Source organism: Malaclemys terrapin, chromosome 4, assembly GCF_027887155.1.
Source record: "Malaclemys terrapin pileata isolate rMalTer1 chromosome 4, rMalTer1.hap1, whole genome shotgun sequence".
NCBI classification, from domain to species: domain Eukaryota; kingdom Metazoa; phylum Chordata; order Testudines; family Emydidae; genus Malaclemys; species Malaclemys terrapin.
In genome coordinates, this window is record NC_071508.1 from 125,721,746 (window position 1) to 125,749,386 (window position 27,641).

The window sequence follows — 27,641 nt, forward strand, 5'->3', positions numbered from 1 at the left end:
CATCTGTTACAGCTCACGCTTTTTCCCCAAAAGATCCCAGTAGGAAAATTCTGATTAAATGCTCTAGTTACCACTGTTCAAGAGAAATTCCACCATACTGAGCATCTTCTGATGGTTTCCCCAACTACTTTCAATTCTAATTGAATTTATTTATTCAAAGCATAATCCTAGGATTTAAAATACCTTGATCCAGCCTTGTGAATTGAACTGATCCATATTTAAGATATATTAACAGCAAGTGGTAATTTTAACTTTCAAAGGGTGAATTGTCCTTGATGTCTTACTCCTGTGAAGAGTGGATTAGGGGGACCTACCTCAACTAAAATTTAAGCACTTTGAAAGTAACCTGCAAAGTTCACTGTGCTTTTTTGCTTCTCTACAATTTATAAAATCTGAGAGATGTTTTTGTCTTAAACAAAAGATTCAGGTGGCCCAATCCGGAAGCCTATGGTGACTGGAGAACTAATGATATTATAATATATGAATTAGGAGAGTGAAAGCTGAGCAACTGAAAAAGGAAGGAATTTTTAGAATGGCTGTTAAAAATAATTTGGTTTTGTTAACACCTGTTTAACACCAGTTAATAATGAACATTCTGAAGAAAGGAAGTCCTAGCCAAAAATTGTACATCCCTGCCACTTCAATCAAGACGGCTCACAATACACCTGCTCTGAGACAACTAAGAAGTACTCCAGCAACAGTGGCAAGACCAATTTTAGTAATCCAAATACTCCTAATTTTTTTCCTTTTTAGAAAGAACTTTTCAGGCCCTCTTTACACAGTATAAAGCAATAAAAATGGTAGAAGCCACTTCTTAAAAAAAATCTGCTGTAGGGAACCTTTGCATCTCCCTCTTGCATCCATGTATGCAACTCAGATAGCACCATTGTTTTTAAAATCTTGGAGATAACCACACTTATTGCTATCCCCATAAATTAAAAAAACCCACACCAAGCATCCTCGATTAGTGATCATACTTTTAACTACATGGCACACACAAATTTCAAACTAACATTTTTAAGGGCCTGTTGCCTAAGAAAATTCCCAGGTAACATGTTTTACTACCAATTTGTATTACATTTGTATCTACAGGCATCATCATCTAGACAACGTACAATCACAGTAAAAGACAATCCCTGCTCCAAAGAGCTAACAATATAAATTGAAAGGATATACAAAGGAAAGAAGGAAAAATAGGTGCACAGATGCTAGGTAACTTCCCAAGGTCACACAGCAGTTCAGTGACAGAGCTAGGGATAGTCCCCAGGTCAGCAGCCTATCCACTAAACCAGGGGTAGGCAACCTCTGGCACGTGTGCCGAAGGTGGCAAGCGAGCTGATTTTCAGTGGCACTCACACTGCCTGGGTCCTGGCCACTGGTCTGGGGGCTCTGCATTTTAATTTAATTTTAAATGAAGCTTCTTAAACATTTTAAAAACCTTATTTACTTTACATACAACAATAGTTTAGTTATATATTATAGACTTATAGAAAAAGACCTTCTAAAAACATTAAAATGTATTATTGGCATGCAAAACCTTAAATTAGAGTGAATAAATGAAGACTCGGCACACCACTTCTGAAAGGTTGCCGACCCCTGCTCTAAACAAACCCAAGCCCAGAAAAGTTTATAATAGAGTTTACACTAAAAAAAAAAAAAAAAAACACCACACCCCACACACACGAGAACATGTTATGGTCACATCTTTAAAAATGTTCCTCTATCCCTATATTGTGAGGTAACAATTATTCTCCTATTACATACGAGAAACAGAAGTGCAGAGAAGTTAAGTGAATTGGCCAAGGACACACTGAGTCAGGATGAGTTGGAAGAACGCAACCCAATCTAGTCTCCACACAACAAGATTGTTGCAGACAACCTAAGAAGAGATATTACTATTTTTCTGCCTCTTTCCTGCCCACTAGCAAAAAGACATGTTTGTTGTCACTGCTGTTCCTGAACATAAGCAGGCGCATCAATGAAAGCAACCTTCTTGAGGCTTATGTTACAGCTCCTCTACCCCAAGAGTATCAGCAATATGAAACTTAGCAGCTTACATTGATCTAACTCAGTAAGCATCTACACTAAAATGTTGCTCCTGCCAATGTAACTTGCCCACTATGCCAACTTAATTCCACCTCTGTGAGAGGTGTAGTGCTTAGATCATCATAGTTAGGTCGATGCAGAGTCAATGCAGACACTACATTGCTTACATCGACTGTTACCACCTTTCATAAGCTGTCCCACAATGACAGTTAAATCAGTGCAAGCACTCCTGGTAAGTATGTGCACTGCCAGTACAAGGAGTGTAGTGTGGACATGCAAAAATGATTTAATTACTGCAGTGGCTGTATGTTGACATAACTTAAGTGGGCATAATTCTGTAGTGTAGACATACCCTTACAAAATCAGATCAATTTCACTAAACTGATGCAATCTGTAGTAAAGAGCAAAAGCAGCAAGAGATGATCCTGGGCATACTGCTAACCCTTCAAACCTGAAAATGTGTGACAACTGACCAAACTGTGGAACACCTGAGTTTTCTAGTGTGCTGTTCTATAAATGATTAACAAAAAACAGTTTTACATTGTGTAAACTAACCATCTTTTAAACAGAAAACTGAAACTAGAAATTTCATCATGTACAACCATAAGGCTCTCCCCACATAAGTCACCAGCACCATTTGAATACTAGACCTTCAGATTCCCACCACAAGCCTCTATCTTTTGAGCTAAAGTAGTACTCTACCCCTATGTCAGCCTCTCTCATCCAGTTTGTCATGACTCCTAGGGGAGTTATAAAGTGTTAGAAATTTTATTACAATCTAAACCAAAGAAAATATCATTTCCCCATTCACACATACCCTTACCCTTCAAGCTCAAGTGTTCTCTTTCATCCTCTTGAAAGACAAACACAAATTAAATAGGCTTGTTAAAAATTGATGCACTTACATAAAATAAGAGTAAAAAATGTAAGAGGATTGTGAATGTTTTGTGTGAAAAATTATTTCCATTTATCATTTTTAACTTTCAATCTCTCAGTCTCTCCAGTTGTCCTATTGTTCTTATAGGAAGAAAAAGAATAGACAAACATTCCTGATTTACTTTCTCCTGTGGTTAGCAGGGCATTTAGTGAGAAATAGGAACATTAATTTGATAAACACATAATGAAAGAGTGTGGATGAATTGGTAAGGCTCATGCTCTACCCTCAGCTCTGCTGGAAATGACCTCAAGTTAGCTATCTGTAAAATGGGAAGGAATGATATTTTACAGACCTCTTGAGCAGGATATAAGGCCTTACTCAATAATAAAGGCTATGAAGTGAGCAGAAATATGGATATAAAATTTTGAACTCCGGGCTCAGTGCCTGAAATGCATCATCACTGGACTTTTTCCTAGGCTACAGAATATTTGAATGGGGAACTCTCTCATTAGTGCAATCTAATAGTTTTGAGCACCATTATCTCTATGAATTAAAAGTGAAAGAACAGGAGAAAAATCACAACTTTTTACTGGGTGAGCTACTTAGGACTAAAGAGGAACATTTTCATATTTTTCATTAAGTACTACAGATTGTGACCCCACAGATGTGACCAGTGTAGAAGGTCCTTCCCTCTAGAAAAGTATTTTAAAATAGGTTTCAGAGTAGCAGCCGTGTTAGTCTGTATCCGCAAAAAGAACAGGAGTACTTGTGGCACCTTAGAGACTAACAAATTTATTAGAGCATAAGCTTTCATGGACTACAGCCCACTTCTTCGGATGCATACGAAGAAGTGGGCTGTAGTCCATGAAAGCTTATGCTCTAATAAATTTGTTAGTCTCTAAGGTGCCACAAGTACTCCTGTTTTATTTGAAAATATACTCAATTCCTATATGTGGCTACATCAAACCATCAAAAAAGACCCATTATTAAAAATATGTATGTAACACTACTTCTGTACATAGCACTTCACAAATATAAAAGACATGTTCATTGTCCCAATGAACTTAACAATCTAGCAGAGAAAAACAAGACACAGGACAATGGTTCAGGAGAGGGAGGATGAGCATTACTAAACATATACTGACTGGCTGACTAAAGATATAGGTCAAGGTTTTTTTCCACTTTTGTGGTGGGGGCGGGGAGGGGGGGGAAGAAGAGGTGCCTAGATTTGTAAACTAAATTGCCAGGAACTCTCTCACCCACTAATGGAATGCATTGTCACTGGGCTTAAACAATCATTTGACTTAAAAAAACTGAACAGCCACAACTACTAATATTAAGTGCAAAAGATCTAAGTTTTTAGTGATCAAAGTTAACCTAATCAACCTAATCTTGCATCTGAAAAAGAGGTTTTTTTTTACCCACAAAAGTTTATGCTCAAATAAATCTGTTAATCTTTAAGGTGCCATCGGACTCCTTGCTGTTTTTGTGGATACAGACTAACACGGCTACCCCCTGATACCTAATCAACAAGATACCTTCTACCGAAGAAGGCCTGTTACCTCTGGAAGAAAACCAATACACAAAGAAGCGTCTGAGTTTGTTTCAGGTTATATCAATACATGACCCACTTTCCCCCCCCCCTCCCCCCCACTGTAGACCTTTCTATAGCATATGGCACTAGAATATCCAAATGCTTTAATGGCACTACTTTCACTTTGTAATATTTTACAGACAGGTTTTGGAAGAGGATCTTTCAATGTTATCACTGTATATTTACAGCATGCAGGCCCCCCCGCCGTTTCAACTGGGGGAGGTGGCGAAGGAAGAGAAAGATAATAAAGATCCTTAAAATATTACTCTTGGCGAGTTTTAAGTTATAACTACTTCTCTCCTCCGCCCGCAACTCATACCCAGAACAAGGGCCCCTTTAGCAGACGGTCCCTGAGTAGCGGTGGGGAAACAGCTCCCGGGAGCCACAGGCCTGTTGTCTGAGCGGGCAGCGGTGTCCGGGACGGGGCCCAGGAGCCGAGCGCACACGCCCCAGCAGGCCCCAAGTGCTGCTGGCCTTGGGGCGAGAGAAGACAAAGCCAGCGAGAAGGGCTGGGACGCAGGCCCCCGTCAGAGACCCTTCGCCGTGGGCGCCACTGAGCCGGGGCCACGGCGGCAAGGGGGATGGCTGGGCCCGGGGTAGGCAGTGCCAGGCGGGGGGCTATGCCGGGGGCCCTGCGCGGCTCCGGCAGGCGGACCATGCGTTGCAGCCGGCGGGAGAGAAGGGAGGCTCAGCCGGGCGCCAAGGACTGGGGAAGGGGGCTGAGCCGCGCACATGTCCGGAGCGGGCCGTGACCACTCGCCCGGCAGAAGCTACCCATCCCCGGTGCTGGGGCCCCGAGCCCGCCATGAAGCCGTCGACGAGGGCACATGCCAGGGCCGCCTCCTACCTTCCGGACTGGACCCAGCCCAGAGCTTCCCCGCTACAGGCCGCGTCTCATTGTGCTGCTCCCGCCGCCATTTCCCCGCCGCCGCCTCACTCCCCCCCAGCTGTCAGGTTCCTCCATTCACCTGGGCCCGGGACAGCCTCCTGCCCTCCCTTCCCCCTGCGAGGCCGGCCCTACGCAAATAGAGCACCGCCCCGAGCCCTCCGCCCACAACAATAGGCCCGCCCAACGCAGGCAGCGTACTCGTGCTCTGAGAATTCTATCCCCCACTGCTCACACCCTCCACCTCCCCCGTCCATGAAAGGAGTGAGGCGATTGGAGTAAAAAGGGGGGTGAGAGGTCAAAGGTTTACAGGAAGGCCAATTAGGTGACAGGAGACAGCAAACGCTTGAGACGGCTAGAGCATTCCGTGGACTCACATGTGTTCCTTCTCTCCCTCAATTCCCTGCCGAACTCTGTGTGGCGCGAGATAGTATCACACGCCGATGCCCTCTCCCTGCACAGGTGGGGGACAGCACACGCAGATGCCTCTTCCTACCTCCCTACATAAGTGCGGGGGGGGGAGGAGGTTACCGCATAGCTGCCCCCTCCCACTAGGGTTGCCAAGCCTCCAGGCTTGTCCTGGAGTCTCCAAGAATTGAAAGATTAATTTTTAATTAAAGATTAGCTCATGTGATGAAACCTCCAGGAATACATCCAAGCAAAATTGGCATCCTTACCTCCCTATGCGGGGGGTTACCCCACATAGATGCCTCCTCACACTTCCCTGGGCAGTCAGTGGGATGGGGGTATCTCATCATAGAGCTGCCACTCCTATCACCCTGGGCAGTGATGGGGGATGGGGTACAGGAACAATTTGTATAATGGGGGTGCAGAGAGCCATTGAATCAAACTGTAAATCCTGTATATGATGGAAACCACGTCAAGGCAGGGGGTGTGGCAGCATCCCCTGCACCCTTAGTTCCAGCACTTCTGGTGGGGGAGGTCATCACACTGACACAATGGTGTCCTAGTGCAGGGGTAGTCAGTTTTTTGTCAAGGTCTATATTTCTTGGTCAAGGTCCAGACTCCAGAGAAAATAATAAAATAGTAAGTAAAATGATTTTGGGTTCTGTTCAAAAGCATCTGCTGGCCCATAGGCCCCCTGTTTACTACCCCTGTCCTAGTGATGATAGTCTCAGAAAAGATTTACCTGGGCCTGGTCAGCATTTGGATAACAGCAGCCCCTTCCTACGGCCTCCTGTAGCCTTGGTGAGCTGCATGAGTTGCTGCTGTGCAGCAGCGTCCAATTGAAGAATCGCAGCCTTGGGATGGTCCATTTTATGTGCAACACAGTTGGAGCCTGAAGACTTGGCCTTCACCACAGCTGTACTCTCACTGGTGGGTGCAGACAAACTGCATGTGTAATACAGTGCATACATGGGGTCATGTGCTTTTCACCTGTACTGCCATTCAAATAGCAAGCATCATCCTTCAACAGACAGGGTGGAACATTGGAACCCAAAGACTCCATGGCAGTTGGTGGCCCAGTAAATGGAACTAGAGGTAGAAAGAATTTTGGAAGCCTGAGGTTCCATGCCATTACCCCCTTCCCTCCCATACACACACTGGGGCGGATAGGCAGGAGACAGGGTGGATTGTTGGAACCAGGATGTACTATGTCAGTTGGGAACAGCTGATAGATCTCACCCCATTACAAATGCTTCTTTCTAGTCCATTTTCCATCCTAGATGCCAGCAGCAAGCCCAGTGTGAGGTACTTTACAGACTTGCCAGCACTTGCACACACTAAATTTTGCATCTCAGGAACTCCACTAAAGTCAGAAATCTAACAGGTATCACTGACCTCAATCATTCTACTTCTGCCAGCTGATCTGTAAGTTTGCCCCTCCCCACATCCTGAGCATTAGCAGAGTTCATTCTTACCTTAACCCTGGGTCCACTGAAGTAATTATTCATTCCTTAATTCACTTCTCATCTACTGCAATTCACTTTCAATGGCATAATGTGCATGCTGCTGTATATTGTGTCCTCTGCATGTATCTTTGCACTGTAAAATTCAGGAGGCTCAGTAAGCTATAACCAAAAAAATATTATTTTTCTCTCTGCAGGAATGGGGCAATATCAATCATATTAATTATTAATATTATTAATTTGCATATCTTGGCAGTAACATGAAAGCCAATGGCGATGTCCAGAAGGATACCATGTCACAAAATGGCAATGTTTACATAAGTTTTGGTCATCAAAAATCTACAACTTAAAGGCCAAACTACAAATCTTCAACTCAAATGTTATTTCCAACTCACATGGATATGAAAGCTGGAAATCCACTAAAGGTACAGATGAATGTCTAAATATCTTTGAAAGCAAATGCCTTAGAAAACTATTACATGGAATTAATTTATGACAAATGCTGAGATTTGAGATTCTTCAAAGAGTTCAACAACCCCTTATCTCTAAAGTTATCCAGAAAAGAAAATGAAAATATTTGAAATATGTAAAGCAACTGCCACAGCTGGCATGCCTTTGGGCAGCTGGAGGATCATGCAGAAGGCTCTGACCGAAAGAATCCCTCCTTTCAACATACTCAGAGAGGGAGGGAAAGCATATGGGACTTTACAACACAAAGGACCTGCAAAGAGCGGTCCAGGATAGACAGAAATGACTGAGCCTTATTTGTGCCCAATGTGACATTCAATGACATGGGAAGGATTCAGAATAATTATAATCATTTGTATTGTTGTCACACTCAAAGGTCCCACTTAAGATCAAGGCCACAATTAGGATCAGGCCCATGGTGCTAGGCACTGGGCAAACACATTAGATGATATGTCCCTGCTTCAAAGTGCTTACAGTTTGATTTAAGATCAGACACAGCAAGTGAGTGTGACAAACAATAGGAGGAAAGTTGGGGAGGGATTGGGAAAGAAAGAGAAGGTTACTCACCGTGTACAATAACTGAAGTTCTTTGAGATGTGTGTCCCTAGAGGTGCTCCACTGTAATTGTAATAACACAGGTATTCATGAATTAACCATATGTATAATTTGATGGGTTCAAATTATTAACATACTACAGTAGCACCTATAGCCCACAATCAGGATAGAGGCTTCATTGTGCTAGGCACTATGCAAACAAATAGGAAAAAACGGTTACCTACCTTTCGTAACTGTTGTTCTTCGAGATGTGTTGCTCATGTCAATTCCATTCTAGGTGTGTGCACACCCACATGAAGAGTTGTCGGCGAGTTTTGCCTTAGCAGTATCCGTTGGGCCAGCTGAGGCACCCTCTACAGTGCCACGCTCATGTTGAGTTGTATCAGGCGCCGCCGGCCCTACGCCCTCTCAGTTCCTTCTTGCAAACAGCTCCAACGGAGGGGCAGGAGGGCGGGTAATGGAATGGATATGAGCAACACATCTCGAAGAACAACAGTTACAAAAGGAAGGTAACCGTTTTTTCCTTCTTTGAGTGCTTGCTCATGTCGATTCCATTTTTGGTGACTCACAAACAGTATCTGTGGAGATGGGCTCAGAGTTCACCGCTTGGCAGCTTGCAGTACTGCTCTATCAAAACCAGCATCACCCCAGGCCTGCTGGGTAAGCGCACAGTGACATAGGCGCTGACTCCATGGGTGCTCCGAGGCTGGAGCACCCACGGAAAAAAATTGGTGGGTGCTGAGCACCCACTGGCAGCTCCCCGTGGCCCCGCCCCACCCCCCTGCTCCAGTTCACCTCCGCCTCCTCTGCGAGCGCGCCGCCACATCCTGCTTCTCCCCACTCCCTCCCAGTGCTTGCGCCGTGAAACAGCTGATTCATGGGGTAGGGAGGGAGGGGGGAGGAGGGGAAATGCAGTGTGCTGGGGGAAGAGGCTGGGCCGGGGCGGGGATTTGGGGAAGGGATCCAATAGGGGCAGGGAGGGGGCGGAATTAGGGCGGGGACTTTGGGGATGGGGTTGGAATGGGGGCGGAACCAGAAGCGGGAATGGGGTGGAGTCGGGGTGGGGCAGGGAAAGAGGCGGGGGGGGCACGGGCACCCATCGGTGCCAGAGAAAGTTTGCGCCTATGTATAGTGGGACGTGAAGGTATGGACCAACGACCAGGTGGCCACCCTACAGATGTCCTGGATAGGCACTTGGGCCAAAGAGGCCTGCACCTGGTAGAGTGTGCGGTGATGATTGCCGGGGGCAGCACCTTTGCTTGATCATAGCAAAGGTGAATGCAGGCAGTTATCCAGGAGGAAATCCTCTGAGTGGAAACAGGTTGACCTTTCATCCTGACGACCACAGTGATGAATAATTGCATTGACTTGCGGAATGGCTTGATCCTTTCAACGTAGAAGGCCAGAGCCCTCCTGACATCTAGGGCATGTAGCCTGCGCTCCTCCTCCAACTTACGCAGCTTTGGAAAGAAGACTGGTAAGTAAATGTCTTGGCTTGAATGAAACTGAGAGACCACCTTAGGAAGGAAGGCCAGGTACGGTCTGAGCTGGACCTTGTCCTTGTAGGAGACCATGTAAGGCGGCTCCGAGGTGAGCTCCCGAATCTCAGATACCCAGCAGGCTGATGTGACCGTGACCAGGAACGTGACCTTCCAGGAGAGGAGAAGGAGACAGGAGGGAGTCAAAGATTCGAAGGGGGGCCCGTGAGCTGTGACAGCACCAGATTCACGTCCCACAGAGGACCAGGATCCCTGACGTGCAAGTAGAGGCGCTCCAGGCCCTTGAGGAAACTGGCTGTGATATCCTGAGAGAAAACCGACCTGTCTTCAAGCAGTGGGTGGAAGGCCGAAATGGCCATTAGATGGACCTTGATAGAGGAGAGCGACAAGCCCTGATGCTTGACGTGCAGGAGGTAGTCTAGCATGATCTGCAACAGGGCTCGCTCAGGAAAAAAACCCTTATTTGCCATACAGCAGGTGACTCGCTTCCATTTGGCCAAGTAGGTGGCGCTGGTGGAGGGCTTTCTACTGCCCAACTGGTGTATTGTGAGGCTTATTTAATATATGTAAAGGGTTTTGCGAACCTGAAATGAAAGGTATTATAGAGGTGCAAAATATTTCATCATCTGTGTCACATGGGTGAACCTCTGACTGACATTGAGCACACTGTCCCCATTATTAAACACAACAAAATGACTAGGTATTGCTTCTAGTGCATACAAGGGGCATCCTTCTGCTTCTTCTTAGAAGAATCATTATATCCTCTGACAGAACCTAGGAAAGAATAGCTGTTCAGTCGTATGCAGTGGGAGTTGTCACAACACATGTGTCTATTTCTCCACTTATGTCTGGAGCACTAGCAGAAATTGGCATTCTTAATAATTTCTAGCAGAAAAAACAATCCTTAAAAATTCTTTGCAGGCCACCCTTAAAGAAACAATTTGTTTCTGATTAGGGGAAGTTCAACTAAAGGGTACGTTGGGGAATTAGAGTTCTAAACTGAAAGATTATTCATGGAAAATAAGCAAAAGGGCCCAGATTCTCAAGGGTATTTAGGCACCTAACACTCACGGATTTCAGTGGGAGTTAGACACCTAAATATCTTTGAAGGTCTGAGCTAAGGATTCAGAGAAAGAATTGTGGGCAATTACCTTCATTTCCACACCTCTGCTCCCTCAATCAGTCACAGGAACATTTGATGTAAGGATACAGTAAGGATCACACTTGTGCTGTATTTTATCCTCTTTTATCATTCTGATTTAGGGTGACCAGATGTCCCGATTTTATAGGGACAGTCCTGATTTTGGGGTCTTTTTCTTATATAGGCTCCTATTAACCTCCATCCCCTGTCCCAATTTTTCACATTTGCGGTCTGGTCACCCTATTCTGATTGTTTTTCTGTTTTGAAAACACTGATTATTTTAGGACACCTAGTTTGTAAGTAAAATTGATTTTAAATGTTTATCCCCAGACTGTAAATTCAGATAATTTCTTCACAAATTTCTTACAAAGATTTTAACACTAGGCTATGTAATGTAGCCTGTGCAATACAGAACACTAAACAAGTACAACATGCAGAGCATTTCAACTTCCTGGACATCCTGTAATGTGTTTTTATTATATATTATTATTGTTGTTATTTATTATTATTATTAAAACAGGTTGATTGGATTGAGCAAGAGAAATAGGCATTGCCAACTAATTAAAATCTCTAACAAAAAAGGAAGGGATAGCTCAGTGGTTTGAGCGTTGGCCTACTTAAACCCAGAGTTGTGAGTTCAATCCTCGAGGGAGCCATTTAGGGATCTGGGGCAAAAATCTGTCAGCAACAGTACTTGCTCATGCTGTGAAGACAGGGGACAGGACAGGACTGGACTGGACTCAATGACCTTTCAAGGTCCTTTCCAGTTCTATGAGAGAGGTATATCTCCATATTAAAAAATAAATAAAAAATTGATGTCTTCTTCCATGTGACAAATGTTGTAAGGCAAAGAGAAATTTCTTTTTTTCCATTTCAGAATTTATACTGTTTAGTTGTGTTTTGTTTTTATTCTGTCATAAGAGATTTTTTTTCCCCTATTTGTGCTAGAATACTCAAAATTGCAACCTTTAAAATTATTTTACTCAGTCTGTTCCGGTACTTGGCTTTGTTCATGCTATTGAGTTTTGAAATCATGCCAGGAGAAAATAGGTCGTGCTTTTTGGCTCTGTGCATCTGCTCAGTGTTCTAAAATGGATCCTGAAGTGATTTCTTACTGTAAGTCAATGGTGACCTCTATTGTTCTCTACTGTTGAGACCAGCTACAATGTTGTCTTGTTACTTTACTACACACACTACATACAGTTTCACTGACACATTTTGAAATAAGCTAACAATTTTCTGGGAGGGAGTATTGCCCCACGGTTGAAGCAAATTGCTGGGAAGCAACAGACCGTTTCTATTCTCAGTTCTGGCACTGGACTTGCTGTGACTCTTTGGTCAAGTCACTAAAATCTAATTTTCATCTGGACTGCAACCTGGCTGCCATTTTTCTAATTCGTAATTTTGCACTAGCATGTCTGCAGCTGCAATAAATGACAAGCACAAATGCTTATGACTTACCATTGATACAAAAATATAGGGCAAAACAATACCCAAACAGAGTCCATTTTAAAAACCTAGACTGGGACTTTCAAAGGAGCCCAAGGGAATTTCAGTTAGATTTGGGCATCTAACTCCTTAAGGCTCCTTTGCAGATCTTATTAGCCCTGGGCTTTTGTGGTCTGTGCCTCATGCTACCCATCTGTAAATGAAGACTAATGTTTCAATGACATGGTGTTCAAACCCCACAAGTCAGGAATGGTTTAATGGGCTGCTAGGAACCCAATCACTCCCCTGACACCTGAAGCAGGTGCCAGGCTTCAAGGGAGAGGCTATAAAGGTGAGAGCCCAGCTCTGTTGGCAGCTCGCAAGGAGGGGGAGCAGACTCTCACTGCAGGAGAGAAGGCTCGCAGGGGCCAGAAATTGAGGAAAATGCTGCCTATAAGAGTGTCCCTGAGGGAAATTAGGCCCAGCCCAGAACCATTGTCTTGTTTAGCTGCCAATGACCAATTTAGGCTTGCATGAGGTGAAGCAGGGCAGAGGCATTTGTTCTTGGTGTGCTGCAGAGCCCTGGAGAGCTGAAGATTCTGCTGAGGACTGAGCCCGGGATGAGGGGTAGGAATGTGTTTCTCTGTGTGTATGTTTTGAGTGACTAAAATACACTTTTGCTGCTTTTTATTCCTGTTAAGCAATGGGTTTGCCCAAGAGAAACAGAGGTTATAATTGACATGCAGCATCTTTACTTGTGATGATTTCAAAAGGAAAGAGCCCAGCTTGACTTTACAGATCCCCGATTATGCTCACAGGCTGGCAGTTATAAAACTCATCATTTTGACTCAACAGAGCAAGAAACAAATCTGGAACCCCATATTGCCATTTTTATCAAAATTGTGTATGTGCTATAAAATGGTATCTGTTGAATGACACTTGGACCAATGACTTAAACACTAAAAAAAAATCTTAATATTGAATTAATTAATCCGTTTCTCTGGTAAACAAAGACTTTTCTGTATTTGTTGATCTGAAACTTGCTTGTTCATTTTGTCAGGAAAGAAACACAACCAATAGCGATCTAGACACTCCTGCTTTTGCATATCAAATATAATATTTATTTGTGTCAGTGACTGTCACACAGTACAATATTGGTAAAGGGAAATCTAAGTACACACTTATTCCTAGGAAGCAATTTTTTCATATGAGCTGTATAGTTTTTGATGATTAATCAGAACAATGGTTTTAACCTGAAATGAAAACACATCTCTTGAGATAAAGAAACTAGAGCAAAAAGTTTATGCTGACAGCTTTGGAAGTGACTTGGATCACAACTAATAACAACACAAATCATCACTATGCCCATTTCTCTCCTTCCAAGTCTATAACATTTATTAATGAAGAGATCTGATTTACATGGGAACACTTACAAAAATATGTCAGTTTCAAGGGAAATGCAGTTAACTTTGGTACAGTATTAAATATAAGGGAAAGGTTTTATTCTCCAGTGATTAAACCAGAAAGCAGGTAGCCAGACCTTTGGGGGCCAGATCCTCAACTGGTATAACCTGTCAGTCAATGGTATTTTATGCCACCTGAGGATTGGGCCCTGGGATTCTACTTCCAGCTCTGTCACTGATTCTTGGTAAAACTTTGGGCAAGTCATTTAACCTCTCTTGCCTCATTTTAGCCATCTGTAACACAAGTATAAGAATATATCTCCTGGAGGTATTAGGAGAATTTTATTAACTAGCAATTGTAATACACTTGAGATTCTTAGACCATGAGGGGTATATAAGAATCATTACTCTGCAAAGTGAAAGATTTACCTGCAATATATAGTAATGGCTGACAGACAAATAATGTAGCTAGATTATCATTTTCTTATTAAACATACACATGGCAAAGTAAATTCCACAAGTGCACAGACCAGCCATAAAACATTACTGCAAAGATATTGAATTCAAAGTATTTACAACAGATGGAGCTATATATTTCACTTTGATCAACTCACATTTTGTTCAAAGGTAGCATGTGTATCGAGGCAGGGGGAAAAAATCGGTAGCTAACAGCACTACCCACTCAAGGATTGCATAAAGTCACTAGGAAGGCATTTAGAAATGATTGTAATAAGCTCTCCTGAAGTTTATCTTTGCAAGTCAAAAATTACCTACATACATGTTATTAATATCTAAGGACAGAGGTGTTGGTGCTGGTCAAGTCTGAGACTGTTGCAAATGTATAAGCCATAGGCGCTGAATTCGTGGGTGCTCCGGGGCTGGAGCACCCATGGGGAAAAATTAGTGGGTGTTCTGCACCCACTGGCAGCCAAGCTCCCCTCCTCCCCCCTCCGAGCGGCCACCACCAAAGAGCTGTTTGGCAGCTTTAGCACATCCTGGGAGGGGGGCGGGGTAGAGCGGGAACATGGTGCACTCAGAGGAAGAGGTGGGGCAGGGATTTGGGGAAGGAGTTGGAATAGGGGCAGGGAGGGGGCTGAGTTGGGGTGGGGACTTTGGGGAAGGGATTGGAATGGGGGTGGGGCCTCATGGAAGGGGTGGAGTGGGGGCATCGTGGGGGCAGAGGTGAGGTCGAGCACCCAGGGGAAAGAGGGAAAGTCGGCACCTATGGTACAAACAATTACATGTGGCATTACTTTCAGCTCCTAGTAATCCAGGTCCATCCACTCATACATTCCCAGTGTTCAAATCCTGCACTCCATACACACACTACTCCTAAGGCCTGTAGAACTTTGGCCCTACAGGCTTGGCCCTCAATTCTGCAGTTAATATTCACCTGATATCAGGATCTCACCAAGCCTGCTAAGTACTTAGGCAGTATCCTTAGCCACTGTACCACAACAGCGCATTGAAATGCTACCCCAACCAACAGCCTTAGTGCTAAAGGCATACAGACCCACAGCAGCCACACCCCAGGCCCCTCATTGGATGGACTGGCAGCACTCTCATTAGGTACCGGGGCTATTTAAAGACCCCAACAGGAAGAGGATGGAAGCTATCTGAGCAATAGACCATTGCCTGTTGGATGCTGCCTAGATCGCCTTGCCTGACCCTGCCTTGCTGCCTCGCCCAACCTCACCTCCCCAATCAGCTGATCTAGCTCCATGGATTGGATCTTCCGGCTACAGACTCTTGTGAGAATGCCAACCATTGCCCCAGACTGCCTCTGATACCGACTGACCTCCTGCCAACCTGACCACCCATGCACACTTGACTGCTGCTTGGACTGCCCCTAGTCCACCTTGGCAACCAGGCATTACATCTGAACAGTCCCAATTGCAGGATCAGGGCCACATATTGCAACAAATGTTGCAAATGTTTTTGTTTTGTTCCTAACTCTATCCTCATGCAAGTACCATTAAAAACCACAAGCTGAGTTCCATTGTTCTAAGCGTTTATTATATCTAGGGACCAGATCTTGCACTGCTGAAGTGAGTGGAACTTTTGCATTTACACCACTGGAAGCAGGATTGGGCCAGTATTAGTAACAGATCCTTAGAGGTACTTACTACCTGCAGGATTTAGGTGGGAAAGGATGGTCCAAAGGTTAAGTACTTCCCTACCTCAGTGGGGTATTGTGGAGGATAACTACATTAAACAGTGTGAGGTGTGTGGATTCTACAGTAAGGGGGGGCCATTTAAAGTACCCAAGATAGATAGCCCATTAAACTTTCTGCTCTGATTCAGGCTATCACACATTTATTGAAAGATAACCCACAATTCTCTTCCCTACCACCTTCCTTTGTTTATGTGCATGTCTAAGTTTGTCCATTTTAGATTGTAAGCTCTTGAGGACAGAGATCCAGGCCCTGGTTCTCTGTGTTTCATTGTGCTTCTGCTACTTCCCCATCACTGATGTTCTGCAAGAGAAGTGACTGGGGAACACTGTAAAATGGATCCAGGCATCAGCTATTCACCTATTGAGCCACCAGTTCAAATGCTTAAAATCATAAGTGAAAAGGAGCTCAGTCAGTCTTATTCTAAAGCTGACATTTATCCACCTCTGGAAATGCATGATTCAGCAAAATTATTTTTGGAAGCTTACATAAGGCTTGACCCGATATACCTGATTCTACATGCTGGTAAACCTTCACCTTCCTAAACTCAACATCTACTCTTTTTAAAAAGTGACTGGGAGAGAAAATTAGGCTCCTGTTTTCTAACAATCGCTGTCTGTAAGTTTTCTGCTTGTCAAACTGTTTCTTAAGATTTCTTTATAACAAGCAAATACCGTCTCTTAGCATGAAAATAACATTATTGGAAACAGAATGGTTTCTCCTGAAAAAGTAAATGTAGCAAAGGAATTTCTCAGCATGGGAAAATATGCAGACAACAGATACGTACAGAAATTCTGTCCATTTATTTCAAAATTGGAGGTTTTATAAAATAAATTTTGAAGCTATTCACTCTTGCATCCTAGTGTGATTACAGAGCAACAGTTTCCAAAAGTTACCTCTTTTTGCTATTCGTATCAACTCTACACAAAACATTTTATTTCTCTTAATTTTTTCTTCACAAAAATCAGCACTGAACAATAATTGCAAACATTCAGGGTGGACTACTGTCCTGACCAAGAAAATATTCAGAAGTATTTACAGATAAACTTCACTGTCTTTTAAATCCATACTTCCTTCTTAATACCAGTTAGAGTTTCAAATTCTCCTCGCTATTCAGCACAATGCAAGTGTGTGTGTGTGTGTGTGTGTGTGTGTGTGTGTATAGAACAAAGAGGGCCAAGTTCTGCCCTCAGTTATCTCCCCAGAACAAGTCAATGGGGGTCTAACAATCATATCAGTGGGGTTGCATTAATGTAACCAAATTAAAGAATTTGGCACATATATTTGAACAACGTGCACAGAGTTGGTTTGATGGTGAGGCAGCAAACACTCATATAAATAACCAGCATCCTTGACAATTAGTCAAAGAAAGGGAATGCTAATTAAAAACAAATGTACATTCATTTAAGTTTGCTGATGGATGTTTACTCCTGGCACAAAAGTCCCTCTAACTCCTTCAGTAACCTAGCACTTTACATATTAAAATTTAAACTGAAAAACAGTAACAAAAGTACAGTAAGTTAAGTAAGTTCATCTGCATTTTACAGGTAAGAGTAACATAGCTGAAAGTGTTAGCATACCTGAAGCACCAGTTAAGTTATGGTCCGTTAAGTCAATTATAATGAGATCACAAATGAAAGAAGATGGTATGATCCTTATAATTAAAAACAGAAGAGTTTGACTAAACAAAAGTAATACATTATTCCATGTTTCAAAAGAAAAAAAAAAAGTGAAGAATTGGATCACTGATTTCTAAAGATGGGCAGCATTTAGTCATCGAGATGAGATTCTCCACCCTTAATCATTTTGAGGGTACCTAACCAGACATTATTAATATTTATTTGTTACCATAGCACCGAGGAGCCCCAGTCATGCACCAAGACCTCATTGTGCTAGGCCCTGTACAAACACAAAACAATTTACAAGAAGAATTTACAAGAAGTCCCACTGAAACTAATGAGGCTATTTGTGGAGTAAGGTATCTCAGAACATGAGCAAGGTTATTGGAATCTGGTCCTTGTTGAATGGGCATGTTTTTGTATTCTCGTGAGGTGAATTTGTTTCCCATTCCCCAGCAGTAAAACCACAAATCAGGCTGTTAGTGACATTTTATTTCCTTCTCATATAGAAGTTAAAAATATAATAACCACTACTTAAAGGGTGATTTCATGTCCCTTAAGCAGAGATAGCTATTGCTAACATAAGCCTAGTGTTTCTTTCAGAGTGTGAAAATAAGGTATATTTCTCTCTCTCTCTCTCTCTCTCTCTCTCTCTCTCTTTTTTTTTTTTTTTTTTTAACCAGCAATAACCATTGCCTGGAAAGGGGGCAGCAGAAATTCTACTGAAGAGGAAGGACACTTTTTTTGACAAGACTTCAGAGTGAAAGAACAATGCTTTGGTGGTCACTCAAGAAATGAACATGGCTTTAGCCCTTGAGAGTAAAGGGATCATCCAAGGTTCCTAAAAATAAGAAGCATGATTCCATTTCCCTCCCATGCCTTATTGTCGTATTCTGTTTAAATAAATTATATAAATGGATTAAGCATTCTGATTATACTTTCCCACATAAATTAATACCTAAAGATCCACTCCTTCACTGTACAGCTTTGGCAGTTTTGTGCTGTTCCAAAAAAAAATAGTGCAAGTGGTATACTTACTGAAGAGAGGATTATAACAATTAAAAATTAGACGTCATCGAAGTAGCATTATCACTGACACACAGTATTGCTTCTTGAGAAAAAAAACCACCTTTTTCCTGCAGTGTTAAGGTTGCAAAGTAAATAAATAACATTAGGAAATGGAAAATGTAAGGTTCCTACAGCAATGCTAACCTGTCCCCATTGCACATAAATGTATGCAATAAAATACTACACATGGGCAGATTGCGGCCCAGCTCGCATGGCAGTGCAGGGACATAATGGGGGTACCGTGCAAGATATTGTATATCAGGATACTTCCTCCACCCTGCACAGATGGAGACAGATTGTCAGATCTTATGGGCAAGGACTGTCTTTTAGTTCTGTGTTTGTATAGTGCATATCTCTATTGTGTCTTGCCCGGCCTAGGGCTTCTAGGCACTATGATAAAACAAATAAAGAATAATGAGGAAGTGGAATGGGGCAGGTGGAACCACAGCTCTGATCCCCAATGCACCAGGTGGCACAGCTATGCCTGGTATGGATCCAGCACAGTTAACTCCCTCCTTGGAGAAGAAGAAACCAGGAGGGAGAGTGACACTCTCTAAATCACAATCTCCCCCCTGAGCTGCTCCAGAGGTCACATGCCCATGTGCTGCCCCTCACTTAAGTCTGGTCTACACTTAAATATTAGAACAACCTAGTAGCTATGTCACTCAGAGCTGTGAAAAATTTCACATCCTGAGCACCATAATTAGGTTGATCTAATCCCCAGGACAGACACAGCTAGGTCAGAGAGGTGGACTGACTACATGGATGGAAAAACCCCTTCTGATGATGTAGGAAGCAACTACATTACTGTGCCTCAAAGGTGTAGCTGCAGCTCTGCAACTGTGCCACAGTAGCGTTTGTAGTGTAGATATAGCCTCTGTCCAAATACCTATCTCACAATCTAGCCTTTAAGAAAACGAGGAACAGAAAGTGAGGAACATAGCATCAGTACTGTAGGAATCTTCACTCCTGCATTTCGTGGGCTTTTAGAAACCCCATATTAACTGTGCAATCTTAATATTGCATTTGTACATTTTTGCATTTAATTTCCCTGTTTTTCTTCTCGTGTGGGCGGGAGGAAGGGGGGGGGGGTAAAAAGTCTCCATTAACTTGCTTGAAAGACTAAGGTTCTGATCCTGCAACTCTTATTCATGCAAATAAATCATCTTGTTCACATTGGGAGACTCAATGAAGTGAATGGGACTATTAAGTGAATAAGGACCTAGGTGAGCTGGCTCTTAAAGTGGCAGGTGCTCTTAGTCTGCCTTATGGTGTAAGTGCTTAAGTTGATTTAAAGCCACCATAAGGTTCTGATCTTGCAAGCTACTGAGTGCCAATATGTCCTATTGACTTCAATGGAAGTTGAGGACACTTAGATTTCATAGGACACATTCAATGCCTTGGCAGGATTTAGCCCTAAATCCTTAAAGCTGGCACAGATTAATTGAATATTAGATTACACTACTAAGTGCTCACTTATGAAAGACCCCATTTCTTTAAGGTCTTGGTCCTGCAATTGGACCAGTGCAGATGAACTCTTGCGCCTGCGTGAAGTCCCACTGAAATCAATGGGGCACTGTACACCTATTACATCTGTATAAAATCAGAATAAATTCATTGACATCAATAGAGTTATTCTGGACTTACATTTCTTTAGATGAGAGCAGTGTTTTGAGCAATGCATGGAAAATTTCAGCCCCTAAAGTGAGTTTTTTAAAAAGCTAAGGATACAGTGAGGAAAAGTGGGTCATCACTTAACCTATTTTGCAACCTTAACTACAAGTTTCACCACAAAACAAAAGCTGTAAAGCATCTATTTTAAAGGTTGTATTATATACAATTTTATATGATCATTCACCATATTTTTCAAGACTACTATTCATTGACTCACCTGACTCATATTTGCAGTTATTTTGTCATGTCTGCAAATTATGCATAAAATTGCATTACTTATCTGATATTAATTTTCTCATGATTTACAATGATTAATAAGTATAACATTCATACAATTATACATACTCTTAAAATGTTTTTACAGCTTTCAAACATAGATAAAATAAATCATTGTGATACAAAATAATATTTCATCTTTAAAACAATTTTTCTTAGTTGAACTTTTAAGCTTTCTATAAGATTCTGTAGACACTTCAATTACACTGTAGAAATTCCATTAAAATAAGTTTTAGAGCTCAATCCATCAAAAATATTGATGGTATTTAAAATGGGATTGTATTTTTTAAGGCTACACAAATGAAATTTGTATGGGTCACACCCACTGTGCTGACCCATTATTATCTATTTGGCAAGGGCTGCATTAATTTTCAGTTTGATTATATGCTTGCCTAATTTTGCAACTGAAAATGGAGTAAGAATCTGCCAGATAACTTATACGAAATTTCCTCCTTAAACATCATACCCTTTTTACATAGGCCCAGATTATTAAAGATAATTATGCATTGCTGCACTCAGCATCATAATGCCTACTTGATTTAGGAGCCTACATATAATTTGCAAAAGGGATTTAGGCACCTATGAGTAAAAAACTGAGGCCCCAATTCAGGAATGCATCCTTATTCAGGAAGGGCACTTAAGTAAGTACATGCCTAGGTTTAAGCATATGCTTAAGTGCTTCCCTGAATCAGGGCTTAATTAAGTGCCTGAATATGGATTTGTGTGTCTAGCTTTAGACACTCAGATTAACAACTTTGGTGTCAGTGACTAGATCAACGTTACACAGCTAGGAACAGAATTGAAGAATCCCAGTCCTCTGCTCTAATCACCCACTTTTAATTTCTCCTCATTTCTGCCAAGCAACATTCCTATTGCTGCTGACATTGCCCACCAGCTCTTAAAACATTAGATACCCCTGGCTAGTCCTGCATTCTTTAGGCAAAACTCTCATGAACTTAAATGGGAGTTTTTCCGAAGTAAAGACTTCAGGATCAGGCTCCCATGCGGCAACATACCAAGAGTGTACACAAAGTCTGATTACAGGTTAAATGTCTTGGTACATTTTAAGTACGCTGCATGTGGAATGCATTATTGAAAGGAATGGGAGTTTTTTTCATGGACTTGAGTAGGAGCAGGATTGAGCCCTAAATGCATATCATTGTAATTAATGGGATTTGAGTGCTTAAATGGGTGCCATTTGTGTCCAGTGCTGAGTATTCCAATAGACTGAGTGTTCCTTAAGGTGAGTGAGATCATATCTTTTATTGGACCAACTTCTGTTGGTGAGATAGACAAGCTTTCGAGCTACACAGAGCTCTTCTTCAGGTCGGGGAAAGGTACTAAGAGTGTCACAGCTAAATACAAGATTGAACAGATAGTTTAGCATAATTAGTTGCACATATTGTAAGGGACCATTCAAGCTGAACTGTCTTGCTAACACCCCTGTAGTTTTAGGACAAAAAGGGGGGTTAGTGGGTTACAGATTGTTATATATAATAAGCCATAAATCCAGTGTCCCTATTAAGACCATGATTTTTAGTGTCTAGCAAAGTTATGAATTTAAGCTCCCAGGTTCATCTTTCGAAAGTGTTGTGCAGATTTCCTTTGAGGATGAGAACTGATCGGTCAGATAAGGAGTTCCTTAAGGAGTTTATCAGAGGTTAATCACACCAGTAAGAATCACCCTTTGTCCTTTACCCTCAGTCCCCTTATTTAACAGCTGAATAACAGAGGCAAGATCAATTTTGTAGCAGTGAAAACAGCTCAATACATCATGGGTCCATCTAGAACTGTACTCAGCCTTTTAACACAAAGGGACATAACCCCACCCCACCCCCACCTCTGTTCATGGGATAGATTTGATAGTATTATGTTTAATCTGAATGATCTGTTATTAACTGCATGATGTTTAAAACAACAGCTGCAGACTATATGAAGTTTAATCTGCATGATCTGTTGCTTGAGTAGATATTAATCAGTGGGCTGGAATGAAAATAATATAGCTGTCCTTGTAGCCAGGTATTTCCTGGCAAGGAGATCTTTTTGGAAGGCTCTCACAGACACTACTGGCATCAAGCTGTGTTATATAGTTTCTGAGTTATCATAATGATCTTTATGGTTGACTTTGTTTATTTCCTTGAGACATCCAATGAGCTCCTCTTGGTGAAATCAGTTTTTTGAGGAGGGATGTTTGGTTTCTTTGTTATAACATGCCAGCTTTCTAAATATTTGGGAAACAAGAGATTATATCCAAGTTCCAAGAGATTTCTCTTGAAGCTCAAGAGTCTTGCAAGAACCAGAAAGAGCCTGATAAAATAATCTATTCAAGAATTTGTCATGAACAGAAGGAGTCTCCCTGTAGCGTTAACCAAATGTTACAGAGAAGTGAAGTCTTTTGCCCTAAATTACTGTATAGTGTTACTATGTGTGTAAAACAGCTGCCATGCTCTATCTCGGAGTTGGCTGCACTTCAGAAGTGGGTGCAGTGATTCTCGTATTATGTTTTGCAAAGGGATCCTTTGGGAGAAAAGGCACTAGTTCAACACAAGATATTTATCTAACTATGAAGATTCCAAAATTGTCATTGTGTGTGTGCCACTGAAACCTAAAATGTTTGAGTCAGTGCGAAGTGATGGAAACAGCTGCAAGCATGGCTATGAGTTTTTCTTGTTCAGACTATCACCAGGTTCAACCATCACTGGAATTTGTGGCCTCTTACTGTCTATTTTTTTGAGTATTCAGACATTTTGACTTCACAAATTACATTCGTGCAGTGTACAGCTACAGTAAGGCATGTACAGTAACTCCTCGCTTAATGTTGTAGTTATGTTCCTGAAAAATGCAACTTTAAGCAAAATAATGTTAAGCAAATCCAATTTCCTCATAAAAATTAATGTAAATGGGGGGGGTTAGGTCCCAGGGAAATTTTTTTCACCGGACAAAAAACTATATTTGTGTGTGTTTATGTATATATATAGATAGATAGATTAGATATATCTATACACACACACACACACACACTATACGTTTTAAACAAACAATTTAATACCATACACAGCAATGATGATTGTGAAGCTTGGTTGAGGTGGTGAAGTTAGAGGGTGGAAGAAGGTGGAATATTTCCCAGGGAATACCTTACTACTAAATGATGAACTAGCAGTTGGCTGAGCCCTGAAGAGTTAACACGTTGTTAATGTAGCCTCACACTCTACTAGGCAGCACAAATGGAGGGGAGGGGAGACAGCATGGCAGACAGAGACACACACCCGGTGTGTGTGTGAGAGAGAGAGATGCGCATTGCCCCTTTAAGTACACTAACCCCACTCTAAGTACATTGCCTTTTTAAGTAGATCAGTAAGTTGATACAGCAGCTGCTGTCAGTAAGCTCCCTCCGTCCTGAGCCCTGTCGTGTGTCCCTTCTGCTCTATGGAGATGGGGAAGGCGGGGGGCAGGAGCAGGGGGACACCCTGATATTAGCCCTCTTCTTCTCCCCTTCACCCCCCCCCCCCCGCACAGCAAGCAGAAGACTCCCGGGAGCAGCTCCAAGGCATAGGGCAGAAGCAGCATACAGCTGATGTGGGGGGAGGGACAGCTGAACTGCCGGCAATTGATAGCCTGCTGGGCAGCTATCACACAGGGAACTTAGGGGAGCGGGGAGCTGATGGGGGGCTGCCTGGTTCCAAGCCCCCACCACTAGCTCCAACAGGCTGCTCTTTCTGCAAGCAGTGGACAAAACAGGCAGCTGCCAAACAACATTATAGGGGAGCATTGCGCAACTTTAAACAAGCATGTTCTCTAATTGATCATCAACGTAACAACATTAACCAGGATGACGTTAAGTGAGGAGTTACTGTATCTATGCCATGCCAAGAATCCTAGTCCATTGTGAGATCAGAGGTAACTTAACCAATCACTGCCCTTACACTACAGCTAAGTTGCATCCAACAATTTGATTGGTTGTATAGGGAGACTGCACAGCTGATGGATTAGTTGGCCCACTTGCCATAACCGTGCAACAGCACAGGCTTTTGGCCACTAATTATTAAATAACTCGTCAGACTTCAGGGATAGCTGCATGAAGTAAATGTCACAATACAAAAATCAGTTATCGTCCAATTGTCTGATCAACAAAAAGTGTACTCAGCTCAGTGTCTGGTCTGTGGTACTTTTTTTTCCTTTTTAACAAAGGCAGTGAGACTTTATCCAGGATCACCCAGAGTTCCTCCAGAGAAGTGCCAGTTATGCGGAGACTTTTCTCAATTCTGTCATCTCTCTTCTAGAGATAGGCCTGAACCAAAACCTTGGATCTATTTCCCTCAAATTCTGGGTGAAGTCCAGATCTGAATCTGCTTCTCAAATTTATGGCTTGGACCCATCTCTACTCTCGTCTGATGTTGGCAAAGGACTAGAAGATCCTTATAACGGACAAATGGAAAGAGCCCAAGGGTGAAATCGTGGCTTCAGTGATATCAGTGGCAATATTCTTATTGACTTAAATGGGCCATGATTTCACCCCAAGTGTTTAAACTATCATCCTATGCAGCATTATCTTCTAATCCTAATTGCACCTCCAAGATGAGGTGTTACTGAAAGAGGTCATAACAAGCTAATATCAAGAACCTACACAATAATTTAGTGCAGTGTGCAACGAAGGAAATACTCAGCAGACAACAAGCCTTTAACAAATTTGAAGCATGTACAAATGAACTGCTTAACATTCAAGTACATATATATGTCCTGTCTTCAAAGAGCTTTTATTTAAGATGAGCACTAAAAATAGCGTACTGAAAGGGAATCTTAAACATACAGCCTCTTATTATAAATACTTTTTATTCTAATGAAGTTGAGTGCAAGCCCATGAAACACCTCTTTTTTTTTTTTTATGAGGCGCTTTGTGGTCTGATGTATGGATGTTTAAATAGAACCAGCAACATTACATGTCCTCATGAGGGCATCGTGAAGTCAAAATGTGCCTGTGGTGGCAGATGACTACACCAGAAATACCATGGGTAGAAGTTATTGCTATTGCCAAGTAGGCGACCCCAAGCTTATACCCCTGATTCCCATTCTGGCTAAAAGCTCAGTATAAGCTATAAAGAAATCACTGACGTCTTCATGCTTTTACTGTCCCATTTCTATACTGTTTTTGATCAAAAGACTAAGACCAAATGCAAGCCAGGATTGTTGCTATTTGTCTGGCGCTAGAAGTCCCTTCATATGTACTTGACATTTTCAGAAAGAAGAAATATAGGCTGCCGACATTTTTCTGGATCTATTTCTCCAGTAGTCATTTCTTCCCCTATTGATCTCAGTGCTTATAATCTTCTTGAGTTGCACCTCCACCTCAGAAGGTGATAAGCTGGGTTTTTTATGATTTTTAGTGTCTTCAAAGGCAGAGTCTTCATATGATCTGATAAGTGCAATTCACTAATGCACCTGATCCAGAGGCTGAATGGTAAAGGACAAGGAAGTAGATAACTCAGCAGAAGAAGCAAGAGATCCCAACTGATGTTTTCCTTCGGTAAAAATCTGCTTTGGAGTGAATGATTAATCATTTATTTTAGAGAGATGCTCCTTGAAAGATATTTTAGAAGGTGGCCTCTTTGTCAGTGGTGTATAAAAAGAAGAAATGTCAATGTTTCCTGAGGTATCCTCTATCAAAGTCTCTATACCAGGCTCTCCTTTCCTTCCTTTAAATCTCTTCTAGTAGCAGCTACCTTGATCTTTCTTTTTTTCACAGCCAATTTGCTAATATAGAGGGTACAATGTTCAAAGATGAGAGGACAAAGATGAGAGGCTCAGAATAATGTTTCCTTGTATTTCACTAATGGAAATGTATTAGCTTCTCCTTCACCTTCACTCCAGACTTGAGCAAAGAATCTATATACAACAGAAAAACTTGCTCATCACCACAGATTCTGAGTGCCTTCCAGTAATGCATGACTATACATCTGTCATGTACTATTTGTTCTCTCATATTATTCCCAGGAGACGTGTGTGCAATAGAGTATCTTGTTTTGGTAGCATTTCAGGTTTTTATTAAATATAGCAAGATTTATATTTGCAATTCCTCTGCCAAGACACAGTAACAATATGGGTCAAATTTTGATCTCAGTTACACTGGTGTAATTCTGATGCAATTCCATTGAAGTAAATGAAGTTATAGGTGCAACTGAGATCAGAATCTGCTCCCATGTGTTTGAAAAGTCCTTTCAACTAAACAAAACACACGATGGAAGAATAATTGATGGAGTAAGGTTAAGCTTCTTCTACCAAAGTATTTCCACTGGAAATACAGAAAAGAGCTTATTTCAAGCCCTGCCAATGTGGATGACCAAGCTTTGACATGAAGTCACACATTACCCTTCTTTCACAGCTACATGGCCCTAGGTAAATAAGTGTAGCCAGAGGAACAATTTTTGAAGAACCATTTTTGAAGAGTGGAGCTCTAAATCATCTGTGTCTCTACTAATAATTATCAATTTTATTTAGCATTTTATAAAGCAAGGCACAAATGTACAAAAATTGTGTATATTAAATCATCCCATTTTCATATATCTATATCTATATATATATCTACACAATGTCACAATATAAAATGTGCTACAACATTATAAATAGCACATTAGTAAGTTAAGACTAATCTTCGTATCACCTTTAAAACCAGACCCTATATTTATCTGTGCTTCACCTGAAGGAACCGATTTATATGCATACACATGAAAAAAATCAAGCCACTGTCTTTTATTATTCCCACACTCACAGAAATCAAAATTTGTTGCTAACAAGATGCGGAAGGAGCAACAGGCAGTAGACCAGCACCCAGAGGAAAACAATGAAGTAAAATAACTCGGGTTGCTCTACATATGGAGGTTCAGGAGGTGGAATAGCATTCTCCGGAGCCTCTAAGTCTTTTTTGTTCCTGCAAAAATGGATGAGAGAGAGAGGTTGGGTTGGGGAAGGAAAACAACTGTAAACGTGCAGTGGATTGACTGAAGTTGTTGATGGAAAGATGGGAAGAACTATGAGGCAGTAGTTCAATTAATCTTACAGTCCAGCCAG

The 27,641-nt window shown here is 42.0% G+C and overlaps 2 protein-coding genes across 7 annotated transcripts in view; both read right to left on the reverse strand.

The window, feature by feature from the left end:
- DICER1 (dicer 1, ribonuclease III) overlaps positions 1-5,490 on the reverse strand; it is a 98,942-nt gene extending 93,452 nt beyond the window's left edge. For all 6 annotated transcript variants that reach the window (XM_054026236.1, XM_054026234.1, XM_054026235.1 and 3 more), the window contains exon 1: positions 5,365-5,490. The gene's annotated coding sequence lies outside the window, so the exon portion shown is untranslated. The remainder of the gene's footprint in view (positions 1-5,364) is intronic.
- A 14,953-nt stretch (positions 5,491-20,443) lies between these two features.
- Positions 20,444-27,641, reverse strand: part of CLMN (calmin) — a 100,669-nt gene continuing 93,471 nt past the window's right edge. Inside the window, exon 13 of the mRNA XM_054025374.1 lies at positions 20,444-27,501. Within this exon, the coding sequence (XP_053881349.1) occupies positions 27,348-27,501 (154 nt within the window). The 3' untranslated portion in view covers positions 20,444-27,347. The remainder of the gene's footprint in view (positions 27,502-27,641) is intronic.